The sequence below is a fragment of the Pezoporus occidentalis genome, unplaced genomic scaffold (genome assembly GCF_034315485.1).
Source record: "Pezoporus occidentalis ecotype Australia unplaced genomic scaffold, CSIRO_AGI_Poc_V1 ctg1, whole genome shotgun sequence".
Lineage (NCBI taxonomy): Eukaryota > Metazoa > Chordata > Aves > Psittaciformes > Psittacidae > Pezoporus > Pezoporus occidentalis.
Genome location: NW_026912778.1, coordinates 15,529,098 through 15,548,388, shown reverse-complemented (window position 1 = coordinate 15,548,388; position 19,291 = coordinate 15,529,098). Strand labels below are relative to the sequence as shown.

Sequence of the window (19,291 nt, the reverse complement as noted above, 5' to 3'; positions counted from 1 at the left end):
TGAGTCTACTAGTATTCTCTTAAATTCTTAACAAATTAAAATTATTGACAATGGAAGTAAACAGAATTCTGCATTTAAAACTTTTACCAAGATGACAAATCAAATATCTTTTGATGTCTGCTCATGGGATTTAATTTGCTAAAATTGCTTCTCTGAAATTCCTGGAATGAGAAGGCTAATAAACTGAAATGCTTCAATGTTGCCAAAAGGAACAGTTCTTTAAATATTAGGCTTGAGAATTTGTGTAGGCTGAAGAAAAACTCGAAGAGTTGTAATGTCTCTGTTATATTTAAATTTTAAATTCTAGAGAGTCTTCTAATGTAGAGGTGTTATAGTTTTGAAAGAACACAGATAAAGGAAAATAAAAATATTTACAAATAAACCCTTCTCACACAAGAGAGAGAAAGCAGTAAGTGATATGTGTGATGTAAATGTTTATATTTCACAAGTTGTTTGACAGACTTTGTACAAAATATCAAACATTCAAAGATACTTAAACAAATTGTGTACCTGACTCCAGATGGTAGAGTTGCTCCTTGTTGTAGAAGGGAGCATAATCATTACAAGTATATGCATAAGTAGAAAGGAATGCACCCAGTTCTGTAGTACAATTTTATATCATGGCTTTTCCTTGACTGCATGCTGATTTGAGGCATCTCCTGCTAAGAAAGGGCTGCTTGTCTAAGAAGAAGCTGAAGGCAGATGAAGATACCGGATATTGCACCTTAGTTCTGAGGGAAGGTGATCTGGTTGTCACAGGAATGACAGTTCTCCTCTTGGCTGATGACCTTGTGCTATTTTGATGTTGCTTTTCTCTCCATGAAGCCTTGTTTTCTCTGACAGGAAGGTTAGCTAGATATGTGCACTTGCACTTACATTTACTTTGTGGAAGCAAAGGGAATCAGTGAAGCAGCACAACAGTGGCATATTACCGACTAAATGGGGCCAGATGGATAAAACTTCCTAACAGCAAAAATCAAAATTTGCTAGCTGTGTCTTTCCTCATGAAGATGTTATTAATGCTGTGGTATCAATTAAAGAGCCTCTCCATGAGTGAAAATCTTGTCCTTGTCTTTCCTTATCTTTCATTATCCTAGTGGCAATCTTGGACTGAGAATATAGTCTGTTCTTGAAGGATCAGGGATGTCCTGTCAGGATAATGGTCACTAAGAGTGGAGAAGGTTGCATGAAGATGCCTGCCACTGTCCAACAAGTAGTTTGTGTTTCTGACCAATTACTTTTCTCCAAGTGAAGCAAATTCTGTCACAACTTGCCATCTCTCCTGCTCAGAGTAGATGAACAGATAACCATTACTCTGCAGAGCCCTGAAAATCCTCACAAGTAACACAGAAATTAAAACAAACTTCTGGGGCATGGCGGTGTAACGTGGAAACCTGTTTCACTTTCCCTGTGTAGTCACCTCAGAAATATATGCTGCCTTCACTGGGACCAGCCAGTCAGTCATTTTGAGCTGGGCCTGTACATAGCAGAATGTACAGTTTGTAGCACTTTAGGGTGATCCTTTTACCTTGACAATTGTACGTCCTGAATGCGCACCAACAAGAGTTCTGGAGGGGTTTGTTCACGTGAACTTCCTCCACAAAAGAACCACTTTCTCACAAGACTCCTGAACTCCTGTCTGAACTATACCTGAATAGGTCTTAGGTAGATCTCATACTGACTAAAGGTATCTTAGATATTCACTCAAATGAAGATAGTAGGGGTCAGTTCAGTGGTCTAAGTATATACGTCAGTGCCATTTGTGATGACCTAGGGGATCCTGACAGGCCTCCACAAACTGCTGGAGAAAGGCACAAGTCTTCTACAGTTGATGCACTGTATTTTCCAGTCTTGTGGGGATGTTTCAGGTGCACAGGCCCCTCCCTGTAGCCATCTAAACGGAGGTATCTTCATCCATGAAGAAATACTTGTAACTCAGTTTATATAACTAACCATGTCTTCAAACAGATGGCTTGGCAGCACCCATTTGGCTGATTTAGGGGAATCGTTTGTGTTGTCCAAGTATAAGTGCACGGATATGCTTATCAAGCCCTAAAGATCTGCACTGTGGACACAGAACTAGTGCACAGCTCTGTGACAAGTGTAATATGTAGTGGTTGAACTGATAGAAGCAAAAAACTTACTGTGTAAGCATATCCAGAGAATGTGAAGGCTGCATTGCAGTGTGAAGACAGTCACGAGATAGCTGTAAGGGTTGTGAATGATACACTATCATAATGTTATACAAGCAGAAACACATTTTCTATCTGTCAAAAATAGGAAAGTAGAGTGGGAACATTCTTCTCAACACTCTGTTCTCTTAGGCATATAGCAATAGCTTTAATCCACCTCCATTTGTTCCTCCTGGGTTTCAACTAACTCCGCTTTTCAGGAGTGAGCAGCTCTCAAGAGCTTATCACTTCTTGTTCAGGCTGTTAGCAATTGTCTCAGTGGCCTCCATTGGGTCTGGAAAGAAAAATCTCGTTTATGGCATGTCTCACACAGCTTTTGGTTGTGAGCAGTGGGTATGCCTGAGCTGCAGCTGTATCAGAGCCACTGCCCGTGATAGCAGGGCATAGGATTCTTTTCAGGTGAACAGGACTTAGGTCTACATCTGTATTGGCAAGGATTAAAAAAATGGGGGCTTGGGCTCAACCCACTGTGCATAGCATACCTCAGTCCTCTAACTTCTGTCACTCCCTGGTACAGGTCACACATTTCCCTTCACATCTTTGTTGCAATTCCTGTCAAAACATGGAGATGATAACCTAAAATGCACAGTACTCAAGAAGAACATTTTACACATCTTTTTGGTTTAAAGATTTTGGGGGGACTACATTTTAACCACATCTTTATACTAGAGTTTTTTTTCCTGCCATTCTGCCAGGGATCACTCTTTCAAAGTCTAACAGCTCCAACTGACATCAATAGAGAAACATGTCAACTTCTTCTCCCCACTGGTAGTGTTGCATGCTTCCAAAGGAGAAATCTGAAAGTCTCTGGGAAGTGAGCTGTATGGGTAAGCCTAAAATGACCAACTATTTCAAAGTCTATTAAAGTTCTGTTGTGCCTTTTGGGTTATCTTACTGGCATTAGGATCTCACTACAGAGATACAAGTGAACCTACAGCTCTACGAAACTAAAGAGGGTGCATTTTCAAGATTAAATGTGAAATTATGAGGATGATTTCTTCTAAAAAGGAAATAAAGTGTTGTCACCAAGTAAGTGGAAACCTGTGATGAAGACGCATCTGGAAATTACAGACAACTCCCTTCAAAATCCACTCAGTTCCAGATCTCCCTTTCCCGGTACTAAAACCACCACCCAAGAAACCTTTAGCCAGCAGGATAGCAACTCAGTACTTACTGTCCCTGCGACTGCAGTGAGCCTCCCTTTCCAGCATGGGTCTTTGGAGGCAAGGCTGTGCGGCAGCTATTGCCTGCAATGAAGAAGAAATTTCTGAGTGAGGCTTTTCTACCTAAAACTCATAGTCTCAAACTGCAAGGCTCTGGAATAGCAGTTCAGCAGCTTGTCAGGGTTTTCCCCCAAATTCTTCTCCTTCTTGTAGGAAGTTTCAGATATAAAAACGAGATTAAGATTCATTACACCTAATTGACTTAATTCTTATCCAGAGCATAGCCTAAGGGTGCTTTTATATACATGCACGCCTGAGATTCTGTGGGCTGGGGAGGAAATACAGCACAGGAGGGATGGGGATTTAGGAGAGTAGATTTTGGGTATAACATGATATACAGTCTGTTCTTCTACCCCCTGAAGCCAAATTTTGCAGGCTTTCTGATCTCTTAATCAGACAGCTATCACATCATTGGCTGGAGACCCTCTATTGTGAGCAACATATTATTTGAAGTTAGAGATGACCTTTGAGAAAGATCCTTTAGGTGGGCTCTTTAGACCATTATGTCATTGTTCTTCAACACTCACTTCCGTTTCCTTTTGCATTGCTGGATCTGAGTTTCCTAGTAGGTGGATGCAGAAGTAGTTGAGGAAGAGGCTTTTGGTGAGAAGTTGATATACACGGATAGGGATTTTTACATCCCATCCCCCCTGCTGGGGGACCTGTAACAATAACAGGAGTTTTTCCCAGATCTTTATAAGCTCCTACTTAATTTTAGATTAATTGTTATGGTGATGACACATTTTTGACCAAGTCTCTTGTTCCAGGCTGAGAGGACTCTGCAACTCCTCAACAAATGCTCTTTGCTTAGATTTATTTTTAGTAAGATTCTCTTCATTATTTTGTTCCTTTTTTTTTTTCCCAAATATCTTCTCATAAAACTGAATTAAATGTGCAAAGAAAGGAGAGAAAATTACTTTGATATTTGCAATGAAGCCTGAGACGTTTCTCTCTGTTACTTAAATATAGGCAAAGGTAAAGGAACAGAAAAAATGTCCTGGAATATAACTAAATCTATGAACCGTCTCTAAGAACTGCTTCCAAAAAACCTCCCTTCCATCAATCTTTTTTTAAATACAAAGGAGCAGAAGAAACACTTTCAGCATTTCACTGGATTGTCTGTGCAAGAGGAATACCATGGGAATAAGGTTAGAAATATTAAGAACTCAAATTCAGACCCCTTGATGTTAGCAGCTTTTCTTGCCAAGACAGACCTTTTTTGACTATTTGAGATAGACGTTTGTGCTGTACACATATGCAACTAACACAAAACTCTGTTCCTAGCTCTGATGCAGCTTGGACGGGAGGGTCTAACTAGAGTGCATTTAGTGTGTTTTCTGCTCCTTGGTGATCAGAAGACCGAACCTCCCTGCCATGCACCTCCCTCCCCACTATAAAATAGGTTGATGGATGAGAAAACAGAGCCCGATGCATTGGATTGAGATGAGTGCTTTGGTTTATTTTGTCCTGGCAGTCATAGGACGTGGGCATGTACAGGAAGAATAAGAGCCCCAGGGAACAAGGAGAAAAAGTGGAGGACTCTCCAACCTCAGGAAAATGGTTTCTACTGGGATCTCAGGGCATCAAAAGTCTGACATACTCACAGCACTTCTGGTAGAGAGTTCAGCAGAGAAAGGCAGTATTTAAGGCCCAGTACACTCTGAACTCATCTGCCATCTGAAGAAAGAAAAAGGTGAAAAAAGACGTGCAGAAGATGGTCTTCTTGTAATGGATCTTGGTCCACTGTGAATATGGGGACGCAGTGGACATGCCATCTTTCAATACTATCCACTGTGTAGCTGTGTGCAGCTACTGCCAGCATGACACGTATGCAGTACCTTTTAGTGGTGTGTGATCCATTGCATGGAGGGACTGATGGGATGCTCACTTACTGTATTTCTTTCTGTTCTGTACACCAGACACTGGTTTTAAGCAATATTCAAAGACATTTGTTGATAGTTCTATCTTTAGTGTTTCAGTCTGCTCAATACTAAAATCACATGAACACTGAGCCACATACACCTGTTTCCAAACTCTGTGTGTCATGGTCTGCACAGCATGTGAAAATTGATAGCATCATTGTATCTTTCAATCTCAGTAACTCAGGCATCAGAAGACCCAGCTGTATTTTTAATTCAAATTCTAACTAGATTTGTAATGCACCTGGTAAATATCTGCCCTTTCAGAAACACAATTTCACTTCTGCCAAAATAAGCATTGATACTAATGCAGGTCAAGGAGTTTACTGTTGGTATGAGCAACAGCCCAAGTAACCCATAATTTGAATGTAAAATGAATAATGAGTAGCTGCCTTTGTGTGATTTAGACTCAAAACAAAACAGAAGGCAGTAAGGAAATCCAAGAAAAAGGTTCCTGAAAAGACAAAAGAAAAGAACGTTACAGCTGAGTTGCTTTTCTTGCTTTAGCTGTGACTCTGAGGTGGGGGAGCAACTGTAGAGGTGAGTGGAGCCTCGGATAACTGATTAGAAAACCTGTAAAACCTGATGAGAACAAAGAAGCCCTAAATCTCTTCGTGAATATTTTTGAGCTTAAAGAGCTGAGTCGAAATGAAGTATTCTACCTCCAGTTTCTCATATCTCCTCTGATAGCTGCACAAAGACTGGTAAGACTGTTAACAGGGTGTGTAGAGTCAGATTTGCCAGTCTGGGACAGGGATCAGTGTCTAGAAAACAAAGTTGAGCTCTGGCTTTTTCATGGACCTTGTGTGTGTTTTGGGACAAATAATTTGATTTCTTGTGACATGATGATTGTTAGTAATCTGTTAGAGGAAGCAAAATTTATGCTTTCCAAAGAGAATTAGGAGCATTAGAGGCCTGCAGCTTCCTTGACCCAGGAAAGGACAAAGATCTGTGTTTATTACACAAATGCACTATTTGTTCTCTGCCCTTTTTTACCTTTGCCTGTTTCTAAAGCTGAATTTCAGTTCATACTGGAGATATTCAATGAAGTACATTTTTATTATATGTTTCAATTTAGATGAAAACGTCAAAACACCATAGGAATCTTTATTCTTAGCCACAGAGAAGAAATGCATATACTTGAACAGCTTGTCCTTGTGAATTATCTGCAGCACTATTGCAGAGGCAAGAAATTTAAGTACTACCTGAGTGCTTTGTCCTGCAAAGGGACTGCCATTGAATAATAATTAGCCCTTGTAAGATAAATAAATCCAACTCTCCTTCCCTGAATGCCAAACAGGGTCTTATGGCTTCAGGAAGCTGGGATGCAGCTCAGGGTACAACAACGTGCCACCCTAACATTTGCAGTGCGTGGATGTCAGCAGTCCTGAATCACTTGTATTCCTCTGTTTCTAGCATAGGCACAAAATTATTTCATGTTGTTTCTGTGTGGCATTGTTACTTTATTAATAAATGCTCTGTCCCTTTACTACCACAAAAAAAAACAAACAAACAAAACTAACAACTACTGCTTCTGAAAACTGATGTTACAAAACAAGGGAGAAAAGAGTTGATACCAAAATGGAACTTGTCAAAGAACCTGCATTAAAAAAAGATGTTCCCAATCTGATCAATATAGATAACAGCCTCTTTATTCCAAAATTTTGACTTAAATAACTTTAATTGACTTAAGTCAAAGCTAAAATATGTATGAAATAAAGCTTACAAGTGTGCAGATTTTACTTATCCTTACAGTCACTTGACAACATTTTCAGCTGATGTCATTGGATGCATCTAGTCCAGCTATGGATTTGAGGTCTAGAGTTGTACCTCTTGGAGAAGCATCAGTGGGTCTACTTGGGTAAGGCAGGACATAGATTAAGTAAGGATGGCTGAGCCGGCACCTTAAAGAGCCCTCCATTTGTATGTGGATTTCTTGAATCTACTGTTGCATTTCATAATAATTGTTTTTCAATTATATTTTCTGCAACACCGTTACAGTTATATCTTACTTTAGTCTGTGATGGTGAAACAAGAAAGGAATTTCACTCTCTTGTGGTCAGTTGTGCCTGCTTTACCTCTTGCAACAGCTATATTGAAATCACAAAGACTCATACTAGTGAGGTGAACATGAGTTGTCCTGTAAAGCTTGGTTACAATACTTAAGTATTAAATAATAGTGCTTAGCACTTATGCAACTTAATGCCTTATAATCTTCAAAGCACTTTACCAATCTTAACTAGCTAATCCCCACAGCAGCTCAACATGGTAGGTTATGAAGGGCACACATTAAAAATCTCCCGTGACATGAGCTTGCCTGCATACTAAGTCTGCGCAAAAAACTGTCTGCACAGTTATGTCCCCCAAGTCATGAGTGTTTAATTTTACTGTAACTTGCCTTACTTTCAATAAATTAGTTCTGCTTTCTTCTCCCATTCAAGGCAAATCCATTATACCTGGCAGCATGGCTCAGCACACAGTGTTATCACAGTTTGGTTGATTAAAACTCCTGGAAGCAAATAAGAAACAGAAAATCTGAGCTCTATTTAAAAAAACAAGTTTCTAGTGCCACTGGTTGCAAAGAAAGTGTATGGGAAAGGGTCAGCCTCTAAAGACTGAAGCACTCAGGAGAGCAACTGCCATTTTTAGGCACTTGTTTTGAAACTGCAAGTTTTGCGATGCTGAGATTGACTGGCAAACAGAATACACTTATACTGAATTTCACTGGGGAACTTAAACCTTCTGAGACCCTACTTCATTTAGGAAATAGTATGTTTTTCTAGCTCAAATTTTCTTTGAATTTTCATGTTCCAGAAAAAAGAAAAATAAAATTGAATAGGTATTGCTTTAGCCTCTTTCAGGTCTAAAATTTGCCATGAAGTGAAAGTACTGCTTTTAGTCCACTGTAATAATGCTAACTTACTGATAATGCCACAACCACCACTGGTTCCAGTTCTTGTTAGTTCTGCTGGAAAATTTTTTAAACCAACATTACAGGTTGAGGTAACATTACAATTCTATGTGAAGACCAAATTCACCAGCCAAAGATGTAGGTTATTAGTTCATGAGTACCTCTCAAGTGTCTCCATAGACAATAAGCCGCTGGAAAGTGTTTATTCTTTGTCATACCTAGCATAAAGAGGAAACAATGGCTGACTGGTGAGGCCTTCTTCCAAGAGAAGTAGAGGTTTTGCCACAAATCTAAAAAACGATCATCAATTTTCCAGAATGTCTGCTGAGACAGTCCAGCATTATTTATAGATACCATATGAGCCTTCCCCTCCAAGACATCAGGCAACTTAATACCTTCCTTTTGCTTTCATTTACAGCTCTCTCTCTGAAAAGCTTGTAATTTGAGAGCTGATCCTTTGTAAGAAGGAAGCTCTATGATATCATGAAGACTGACCTCAATTCCTTGTTTACCTTCTGTTTCAGCCTGGAAAGTTTTGTTTCCTTGTTTTTCACTCTCTTTCTGCCTGTCTTTGTTTTCCTTCTCTTCATTTTTTCTCACCTTTGATGAAAAGTCACAGATAACCTTTGAAGGAGTAATTAGCAATCTCTGCACCCCTATGGTAAAAGTCTTTGCCTGATTCCCTACTAAGGTCGTTATGTAAGGGTAACAGCCTCAGACAGACCAGGGAAAGAGAAATTTCCACGTGAGAGATGATAAGGAATGAACAGAAAAGAGTCTAGAAAGTAGAGGAATAAATGGATAGGAACATGGGAGGAGATGTAATTAGCCAATCTCATATGCTTGCCACTACATAATTTCAAATATTGCAAATGGAGCCTGGTGTTCTGCAGACAAGCTCATCATTAAGTATAGGGTTGCAGTACACATGCACAAGATGTCTGAATTGAGGTTTCATGAGTAGCCTTCTGGATTTCTCAACCTTTGGTCACTCAGTTTAGTGACTTAAATCCTTTTTAATACAGCAAAAACCCCAGCATTTTTGATGAGATCTTTTAATTGTTTAGAGAGGAGGATTTATTAAGGACTGCAGTTTATTATGTAATTGTACTTCGAAGAAAAATGTGTTCTATTTTCATTCTGCCCAAATGTGTATACCATGCTGAGACCTCAATACCTGTGCTTTATTTCCTAACATGCATTAAGCTATATGGCTAACGTCTCTTTCAAATGCATCAGAAGCAGCAAGTCTGCCAGAGAATCTATAGGATCACTAGATAATGATTTTAAAGAGTATCCAGAAAGGATTAGGTTGTAAAGGGAAAGGCTGTGTGAATTGACCACTGGGGAGCCTACATCAGCATCTTTTTCTCAGAAGGTTAAATTTGAGGCAGTTGTTTGAAGAGCTTTTAAAACAAGTCAATAATTATGTCAGCAAGTAACATGGACAGGGTTGTATTCACTTGAGGAATTTTTCGTCCTTAGGTACAAAGTTACTGCAGGTACTAAACTAGGAACAGTTGTGTGTAGCCTTTTGCTGGAATCAGCTTGGTACTTGAAGGGAGAATGAGGCAAATACAATGGCACCTTGCAAAAAAGGTATCTGAGAGAATCTGGGAATGACAGACACTGATTTGTCTGCACCAGTCAGTTCAGCTGACACTACATTACAGAATTAAATCAGCAAACATATGTGGAAGTATGTATGTCTGTCTTGTACATCAGTCAAAGCTCTTTGCAGGAGTGAAGAAGGTTAATTATTATTTAGCCAACAGCCTTGACTGTTAAATACCTTCATAATGAAAACCAAGAGCTTCATTATTACTCCATGACTTTGATAGATTTAATAGAAAATTAGACTCATGTTATCAGTGCTGTTTTTCTCAGCTTGTTCGTATAATTTTTCCATGTCTCTGCTGTTGGGTTTATGTATATATATGTATATATAAATATATATATATATATAAGTTCACTTCAGGTGAGATTGTCAAAAGGGATGCATGTTTCTGAGTCATTTGGCAGTTTTGAAAATACCATCAATACACAGTCACACTCCCACTATTTCCCCATACTGCTGTCTCCGGGTACCTGCAAAGCTGATTTTGGCAAAAGGCTGTGTATAACAGTACATAGTTCAGTACTTTATGCGATGCTGTGCCTGGTTCACTGCTTGTCATACTGGCTCATGTTGTTTCATTGCTTTCTTTTCTATCTGTAATCTTTTATACATAATTCATAAGGCCTTGGGACATGGCTATCTCTAGCTTGTGTTTATAGTGCTATTAGTATTGGGATCCTGGCACGTAGCTGGGTTCTGTGTACCTGTATAATAAATGAATATGTGAAAGTATAGAATCAATCTGCCATTTTTACACTGCTTTAATAGGAATCAATGCTGGGGGGGAGAGAGAGAATTAATTCACTCTCTGCACTCTCGTGATGGGAAGCCTGGCAGACAGCACCTAGTCACAAAGGTCAGCGTTGAGTTTAACAATTAAATGAGCAAGGGCTAATCCACCTTGGCCGCTTTTACCACTGGCAGAGACAGCCCGGCTGCCATCAACCTCCGTTTAGAGAACGTCGGGGACCCTGCTGCTCCCCCTTGACGGAGCATCCCAACACCATCTCCATCGGCACCACCCTCCTCCCTTCTCATCTCCTCGCGGAAGACGCCCAAGGGATTGAGACGAGACCGCAAGGAGTTAAACAGGGGCAATCCATCACCCGGCCCTTTATCCCCGCCTCCTCCTCTTGCCTGCGGGGATCGGGACCCGCAGACCGGGGGGGGGTGGCTCCCGGCGGAGGGGCGCGGGGAGGGCGTCCGCCCTCCCCGCGCCCCTCCGCCGGGGGCCACCCCCGAAGCCCGGCCCGGCCCGGCCCAAGCGCCGCCTCCACGGCGGGATGCAGCCGCCGCCACCGCCCCGCGGGTGCAGGTAAGGACCGGGGCAGGGGGGAGCTGCGGTGTCCTGGATACACCGGGGGGATGCGAAGGGGATAACCCATCCATTATCCCTGCGCTGGCCTCAGGGGTAATAGCAACGGGGATGGGGGAGGGACATACCCTCCCCCCCCAAGCCACCCCCCAAAAAACGGGCTGGGGGGGTGGCAGTTTGTTGCAAATTGAGATGATCCTCTTAAAAACGCTGCCCGCCGAGCCCGGGAGGCGCTGACCCATCCCGGGAGGGAAGGATTTCGAGATTTAACTAATGTTTACTCCCCTCTTCCCCTTCTCCCGTTCTAACTGAACGGAGCGACGGCTCGCAGAGCCGGGAGCTAGCAGGGATGCTGGCGGTGAATTTGGCGTAGCGGTTGGGGAGGGGAGCTTTTAAGAGGCATGGGGGGAATTTGCAACAGAAATAATAAGTTTCTCCGTGGTCGCCTGATTAATTCAAGATGAAGCACGTGCTGTGCGTTGGCAAACAGTCCTAAGCAATGATCTGGAGCAATCCGAAGCCATAGCAGTTAATAATTATGTATTTTTTTTCCTTGCCTGTAAGATTCGAAGTACCTAAGGTATTGCCTTTGTAAATCCACACAGAGCCCTCAGTGTTGCAGAGTGTTCGCTGCTTAATCAGTGTTTGTAAAGGGATTTTCATTCCCACTGAGCATCCGTGGGAGCAGCCAAGCTCAGGGAGGTCACCTGCCTGCTCCTTTCCTTTTGCAAGGAAAGAAGGAGTAGAATTACTTCAGCAGCACTGCTGGTTTGATGTAGTGCACAGGATGACATTCTGTGCTGATATAGTTTTTCGGGTGAAGCATGCTTCTGGAGTTTGTGATTTTGAGCATGCAACTCGAGAAACAGGCAAGGAAAACATGCAGCACTCTGACCATGAGCAATAGCAAAGGTCCTCTGAGGACTTCTTAATGCCCCATAATGGACCCTGTGGGGATTTGTTTTCATTTTTGTAATTTATTTTCAGTTTAATATATCAATGTACTTATTTCAGTTATATATGCTATTTATAGAGCGTGTCTTTGAATCACTGCATTTTTATTTACCAATTGCCTTCTCCCATTGTGTGTTTGTAATGGATTGCATGCTGAGCTGTTTCAGCAGTGCTGGTATTTTTTAACTTACGGTGATGTGCATTTCGAGTGAATTCGATACAGGTAGGTAACTGTGGCTGTGCATTTTAGTATCACCTCTAGCGAGGAGATCTTCAAAGGCATAAAACATTTTCAGACATATATATATTTAATGCAAACCTAAACTTGGTGAGAAGAAAAAATACAAGCAGCTTAATGATTTTCTGCATTTCTAAGGTAAAACAATGATAAATCCACACCTGAAGTTATAAAGCAAATTTGAAATCAGCCCTGCATCAAGGGATAAGCAAACAGTCAGATTTGCAGGTATTCTGCCATCCATTCTGGATGCATGAATCAGAATATGGGATGGTACAAACAGCATAGGGCTGTATCCCGAAAAAAAGTTATGTGCAAATTCCTGCCTTTAGTTATTATTAATAGGCTATCCGAGGTCAGTAAGATGATTTGCAGTGCTTTGACGTCCATGTCTTTGCAGTACCAGGATATACATGGGCAAGTTTATAGGTAATGATAGATACAGCATAATCCTATGTGGCAGATAATCATGGCTTGAGGGCTGCCCATGTCTTTAATTTGTACAGATTAAAGAGATCGAAAGAATACTTTGGACTTTTATATGATTATGAAGTGATGTAGAAATAATTTAAAAGTTAAAAATGAACTCCTTTTGTTTGAAACAGCAGACACCGGTTCTTCAGCAGTACTGTGTGTACCTTCATTATGGAGACAGAAATATCAACTGAATCACTGGGGAAAAAAAACAACTCTTAACTTTTGAAAAATAAGATAAATATTTGTGTCATATCCATGCTTTATGGAATTGACTAAAACTCAATGTGACACAGAGTCCTGCCTGATTTTTTTCCTCAAAAAAGTTTAATGATAACACAGTTGGACCAGAAGCACTGCATATTCTGGGTTGTGTTTTGCTGTTGAAAAATATTCCATTTTGAGGAGAACTTTACATTCAGATTTGCATGTCATAATTTCAGAGAAATTAATTGCTTGTGGACCAGGTTTTTTTTTAGGAAGTATTTCTGTTGATGCTCCAGGTACTGATTTTTGCAGGTATCAACTCTTGTTCCCCATCATAAAATTATTTCCTGGGAAATACTTATTTGGGAAAAAAAAATACGTAAGAAGGCCATTAAGGTATTAAAATATCTTCCAGATGGAGAGCTTTAGTGGTGTGTATGTGAAATTTCAGCTCCCTCATGGAGCTTTTCCTTACCATGTTGACTGGGAAAAATTGCTTTGCTTAAAGGCCTTTCTTTGCCTTAAAATGGAGAGCTTAGAAATATCAACCTATATAAAGAGGTATCACTCGTACTGTAAAGCATTTAAAATGAAATAGTCTTTCAGTGAAACTCTGGTGGTTTGTGGAAATGAAGGATCTTTTCTAGGGATTTTGAACTAGAGGGACACTGAGCCTTCACACTACTTAGTTTATTACAGCTGCGACTTGAAGAACCTGAGTCTGTGACAGTGGCCAGACACTCTATGGAGGGTTACACCTCAGCCCTTTAGTAACAACATAATGGTATTTTTCTACGTCTAAGTCTAACTCTGAATCCTGATAGGATTATTGTTGTATATTCAGATGCTTTTGTCAGCTGTGTAAGCATCCAATTACTATTAGATAGTACTTAAAACTACCTTTGTCTTTGAGTACTAACCTCAGAGACACATAAGACACCTTTTCATTCTCAAGAAAGCAAATAGAAGTACATGACTTCGTATAACTAACAGTTGCAAAACCAAGTAAAAGCTAGTAAGTCAGATTTTTCATGTATATAGGACAATAAAGTTGTAATACTGTCTTTGCAGTGATTCTGATGGTCATCTTCTGAGATTAACTTAATACCTAATACTGTCTGCCACAAGACCTGTTCTTTGTAAACTGTATTTGATGAGTATACTGAACACTATGTTTGCATATGAATATTTTAAGATAGAACTTATGTATTCAGTAATAATAAATGTGATAATCAAGAGTAGTTTATAAAAGGTATCAAAAGAATCCACTTTGTAGTCCTGTAATTGCTGTAATTCATTGTGCAATATTTTGTGTTTAATCTTGGGATCAAAGGTAAACAATGACAACCTTAATTTGGGATCCTGTTTGATAATGTGCGGCTTATCTTTCTGTTACTAAGATATTAAGTTTCAGCAGAAGATGTATTTTGTCTTAAGTCAGTTTGTAAATTGTTTTAATTGAGAAAGGTTTGTATATAGCACCAAGTACAATCAAAGTACTGACAGTGATGAGCTCTATGGGCAGGAAAAAAAAGGAGATCTATACTGCATAAATTAAAACTAATCCATCTGGAAATAGAACTCTAAATGCAAACCCAGAGTGTGAGGAAACAGAAGGAATTTAGAAACCTATAATTCCAGAACTGTAGGAATGACATTAAGGAATCCAATATTCCTATGAATATGATTTGGCATGAAGAATACAAACATATGGAGAGGATACAGAGAATGAGAACAATACTTGTAAAAGACCACCTAGATTGATTCGTCAGGGAGGATGAAAAACGCTAAATATTTAATGCTTGGTTAACTGCTGGTAAATAAGGAGAAAAGACAAGATAACTGTGTTTGAGAGGTTCAGTGACCAAGGAGGGAAAACAGCTACATTTAAAGCTTATAGGTGGCTTAGCATGGCCAGGGGCTTTGATGTGCTGATGCAGGGCTCTTAGGAAACAAAAAACCTGCAAAAGTGGTGAGGAAATTAGCGCAATATCTGTAATAATTTAGCTAGAGACAACTCCTGTGTTAAAGAGTAATAAACATTGTGAAGCAGCCTTTCAGCCTTTCATTTCTGTTTCGCTACAGCAGGTCGCTGAAATACTGCTTATAACTTGGAAGACTGAAGTTTTCTACTTCATAGACACAAGAGAGTCACAAGGCTAGATGTTAAGGCATCATCTCCCTCCCCTGAAGCTGCATTAACTGCATCAGTATATTTCCTGACAGGTGCTTAATGAACTAATGTTTTTAAGACCCCATTGATGGAGGCTCCATGACCTATCCAGTTCACAGTCATTTCCAGTGCTTTTCTGTCCTTCTTGTTCTTAAAATACCTCACCTGTGTCTTCCTTACTGTAGTTCAAGCCCATTATTATTTGTCTACCGTTCATTTTGTAAAACATTCCTTACTCTCACTTTGCAGCAGTCCTCCTAGTATGATGTTCTGGACAAATGATTTGAAGCAATCATCTTTCCCAGAGGTTTACTTGGTTTCTGATCTATTAGAGATTTACAATGATCTGACAGTTTTTGTTCTCTTCTGTAATATTCTTGCTTGAAATTGGACATAAACTGATACATCAGCAGTGCTGACTGTAGGAGAACAATTTTATGTAACTTGCAAGTGTCTGCCCTATTTCTGTATGCTGGTTTTCATCTTTTTTTTTTTGCAACTGTATATTGCAAAATGCACCATAACACCATAGCATGTATGGTGTTAAATCTGTGAAATGTTACAGCGCCCAGATCCACTTCCCCAGAATCGCTTGCAGTCATCCCATACTGCCTCCTTCAATCTTCATTTGTGCAACTAGTTATTCATATCTAAATGTAACACTTTGCTGTTGTCTTTTTCAATCTGTTAAAACACTTGACTTCTAATACCATTATCCAGTGCATTTGAACCCTTGTCAGCTTGGTCTGCCTGCAGATACAATGCTACACGTTAATCCATCACATAAATAAATCACTGAGGAGCATCCAAAACAGACTCTTGAACAGATTTGCCAGGGGTATACTTACAGTGTGAATTGTTGGTAACTACACTCCAAACATTCTCTTCCAGACACTACCAACTCCTACTACAATGTCATGTAAACCACCTGTCCCTAATTTGTTTACTAGAATACCACGAGACCAGGGGCTTTACCTGTTTTACCCACAGGTAAAACTACTGTGGTTCTAAGACTGGTTAATCTGAGGTTGATGAAATCAGCTTTCTAAGTACTGTTTTATAAGGAAATTTCTTTTGAAAACCCTGAATTTATTTAAGGAGAGCAGGGTATTGTGGGATATAGACCTGGCCCTTGTGGCTTATGCTGTTTGATTTATTAATTAGTTATTGCACCCATAGCTACATTTGTATGTGTAACCAAGATTTATGTTGCTGTGGCAACAGAGAGACACACAACTGTGCTGAATTTCCTAGATCTTTGAAGGAGGAGTTCTCCTAGTCCAAAATGGGATTGAGAATTCCCATCAGCTGGTGCAGAGTGTAAATAAGAAGGGCTCTCATTAAGAGTCTGAAATCTTGCATACCTGACTTTAAAACTGAGTTGGGCAAATTCCTGCTGCTCATCAGAGGGTTAGAGAAAACAGGCAGTTGCAAGAGAAGAGACAAAAGATTTGAAGAGAAGAGCAATAGATTTGAAGACACATAGGAGCAATGCAGAATTTGATAATTACTGTGAAAAATCACAGGATACTTCAAGAGGGCATTGAGTAAAAAGCTTTGAGCGTGTTCCAGGTATTGTGACTGGGCTGGAAATAGAGGGAAGAAGGAACTGAACCTGAGCCAGGTCAAGACTTCACAGTATTGTATCTGAAATTAAAATAGCGGTGGTGATGTAGCACATGCAAAGGGAGACAGAAGAAGATGTGACAATCTTGCATGGGTGGGAGAGGGTAACTTGTAGTAGATAAGGAGGGCTGCAAGGGATTCAGAAGAACTGCAGGCAGGTGTGGAAAGCTTTAGGTAGGCTGTCATAGAGGCAGAGTTTTTGGACTGAACATTACCTCCTGCCCTTCAGTGTCAGGGCACACTTTGCACCAGGGAGCTGGTGACTGTTTTGTCTGCTTGAGAATAAGGTATTTAATGCAGTCAGTCACAATCAGAATTCAGACAATTTCAAAAGGAAACAAAAAGTCTTGACACCCCCAAAAATAATTCTAATTTTTTTAAATGTTGGAAACTGGGTTTATTAATTTTTGGCTGTTGTCATTTCAAGGTCACATGGTTAAATGTATTTATTATTTCAGCAGCGATGAACTGAGCAATATGACTCTCCTTAAAAGCAGTGTCCTTGAAAAGTTAATTATCTAAAAGGTTGCAAAATGGTAATGGAAAAGGAAGAAACTAGGTTACCTTGGAGTCAGGGAACTTTTAGTGAGATACATAGCTATGAAAACATATGATATCCTATGTTTGTACGATTCCTTTTACCTCTGGAAAGCTGTAATATTTTAGTTTATTTTTAATTTTGCTTTAGAACAAAACCAAAATCAAAACCCCAAGAAGCAAATCAAAGAAGGACAATGATGATGTAGGAAAATGTCAATGGTTTCAAACAGTTTTGTTCATATACCACAGTTAGGTGTGATGGACTGGTGATCCATTTGCCCGCCAGTTCTGCAGAAACTACACAGCTTTCGTCCAGTTTTCTCGCTTCATGTATCAGCTGCAACAAGAGCCTGTTGCAGTCTCGTGATAGAAACCTAGATGACCAGGAAGCACTGAAATGGAAGAGAATCCAGCTCTTCATTTGATATCCAAACTGCTTGTTTGCAGGAGGCCGACATTTCTGAAGCTGCACACCCGTTTTGGGGACTTGTCAAGACTTGCTGCAGAGTGACTGAGCAGCTGGGTGCCAATTTGCTGCACGCTTCTGGCTCTGCTCCTAGTCTCTGCAGGAGCTCTTTGACAGGAATATAAGCACTCAAAAAAAGAAGATCTGAGCATGGGGAGAGTGTGTCCGTAATAAACGTCTTCTGCTCTTCTTCTCTTTGCTTATTGGAGCTCTTATGAGACAGCTTCCAGGTAATGAGAACTGGAGGAGATGCTGAAGCAGTGGGACATCTTGGATTTTCATTTCCTGCTTTGCAAAACAGACTTTGTGATTATCCTGGAGGTTATAATCCAGAAGTTGGATGAACTGAGTGTTTTCTAGAAGTTGTGTGCAACAGAGACACTGTATGGTACTTTCAAAGCAAAGAGGTGGTAATGGTTATATTTGTTTATAGAGAAATTGAGGTATTGAGTTTGGCTTGTGAAGTTACCTAGTTCCAAGTGTCTGATGACATTCTGTGTTTTCAGTGATGTTAGAGTTGACTGAAAGTGGTACAGCTGCAGGTCTGCTCAGATTCCACAGGCCTCTTGCCTTTCATAAACGTTGAAATGAAAAGATTTGTTATGAGGACATTTCCCTGCTGTGCTGCAAAGTAAAACCTGGTGGTGTTATGGATCTTGACTGGAAAGTCACATTGACAGGTCTGATTTCATCATGTGACATTACAATCAGTCTACAAAATAGAAACAGTCAGCTGGAATAGAAGTTCTAATGAAAGGTTAAATGAGATAATTAGTATTTTAGTAAACTACTGTTGTTTTAAGAATATAACCAAATTGATATCTTAACAATGTTTATTAAGTGTTTCTAAAAACAATAACCTTTAATTTAGTGTTGTAATGCATGGGAGTCTCCACCATGTCCTGTATAGCAGAAGACTCGGTACCAGTTCCAGTGAATGAGAAAGTTAAAAGAAAAACTTAATGGTCTTGGGATTCAGTAGGAAACTAAGCCAAATTTCAGCCTATGTTGGAACTCAATAAAGACATTTTAGGGAAAGTATAATAAAACATTGTGTCAATGGGAAAATCCTTACCGTGTTCTGTGTCAAGTCGAAGTTGGCTTTTGTGTTTATTTAAAATATTCAAGTTAGCATTCACTTCAAACAGCTACTTCTGTAGTTGGTATAAACTGAAATTCCTGTAGCATTCGCTTTTTCTTTTTTTTTAAAAGGACTAAAAAGATTGAACAAAGAGCTTCAGGTGGAAGGATAAAAACACTTGGAAACACTGAACCACGTAGTAACCAAACATGAAATATAAACTAAAGCAAAGAGTTTATCAGCTGACAAAGGAAAATAAATGATTGTTAGTCTTTGCAATTTGTACTTAAATAGAGGATTTCTAGGCAGTTGAGCAACTAAATAGAGTATGTTTTGAGGCGTAAAAGAAAGATA

At 39.8% G+C, this 19,291-nt stretch overlaps 1 protein-coding gene across 3 annotated transcripts in view; it reads left to right on the top strand.

Moving 5' to 3' along the window:
- Positions 1–19,291, top strand: part of TRMT9B (tRNA methyltransferase 9B (putative)) — a 111,732-nt gene that overhangs the window by 83,291 nt on the left and 9,150 nt on the right. The window contains exon 1 of one of the 3 annotated variants that reach the window (XM_062642223.1): positions 3,203–3,221. The exons of 1 other annotated variant lie outside the window; for it this stretch is intronic. Coding sequence is in view for 1 of the 2 variants with exons in the window: in XM_062642053.1 (XP_062498037.1) it covers positions 11,147–11,178 (32 nt within the window). In the remaining variant the exon portion in view is untranslated. Of the gene's footprint in view, positions 1–3,202; positions 3,222–11,037; positions 11,179–19,291 lie in introns of those variants that run through there. One more of the 3 variants, XM_062642053.1, reaches the window with a different exon arrangement.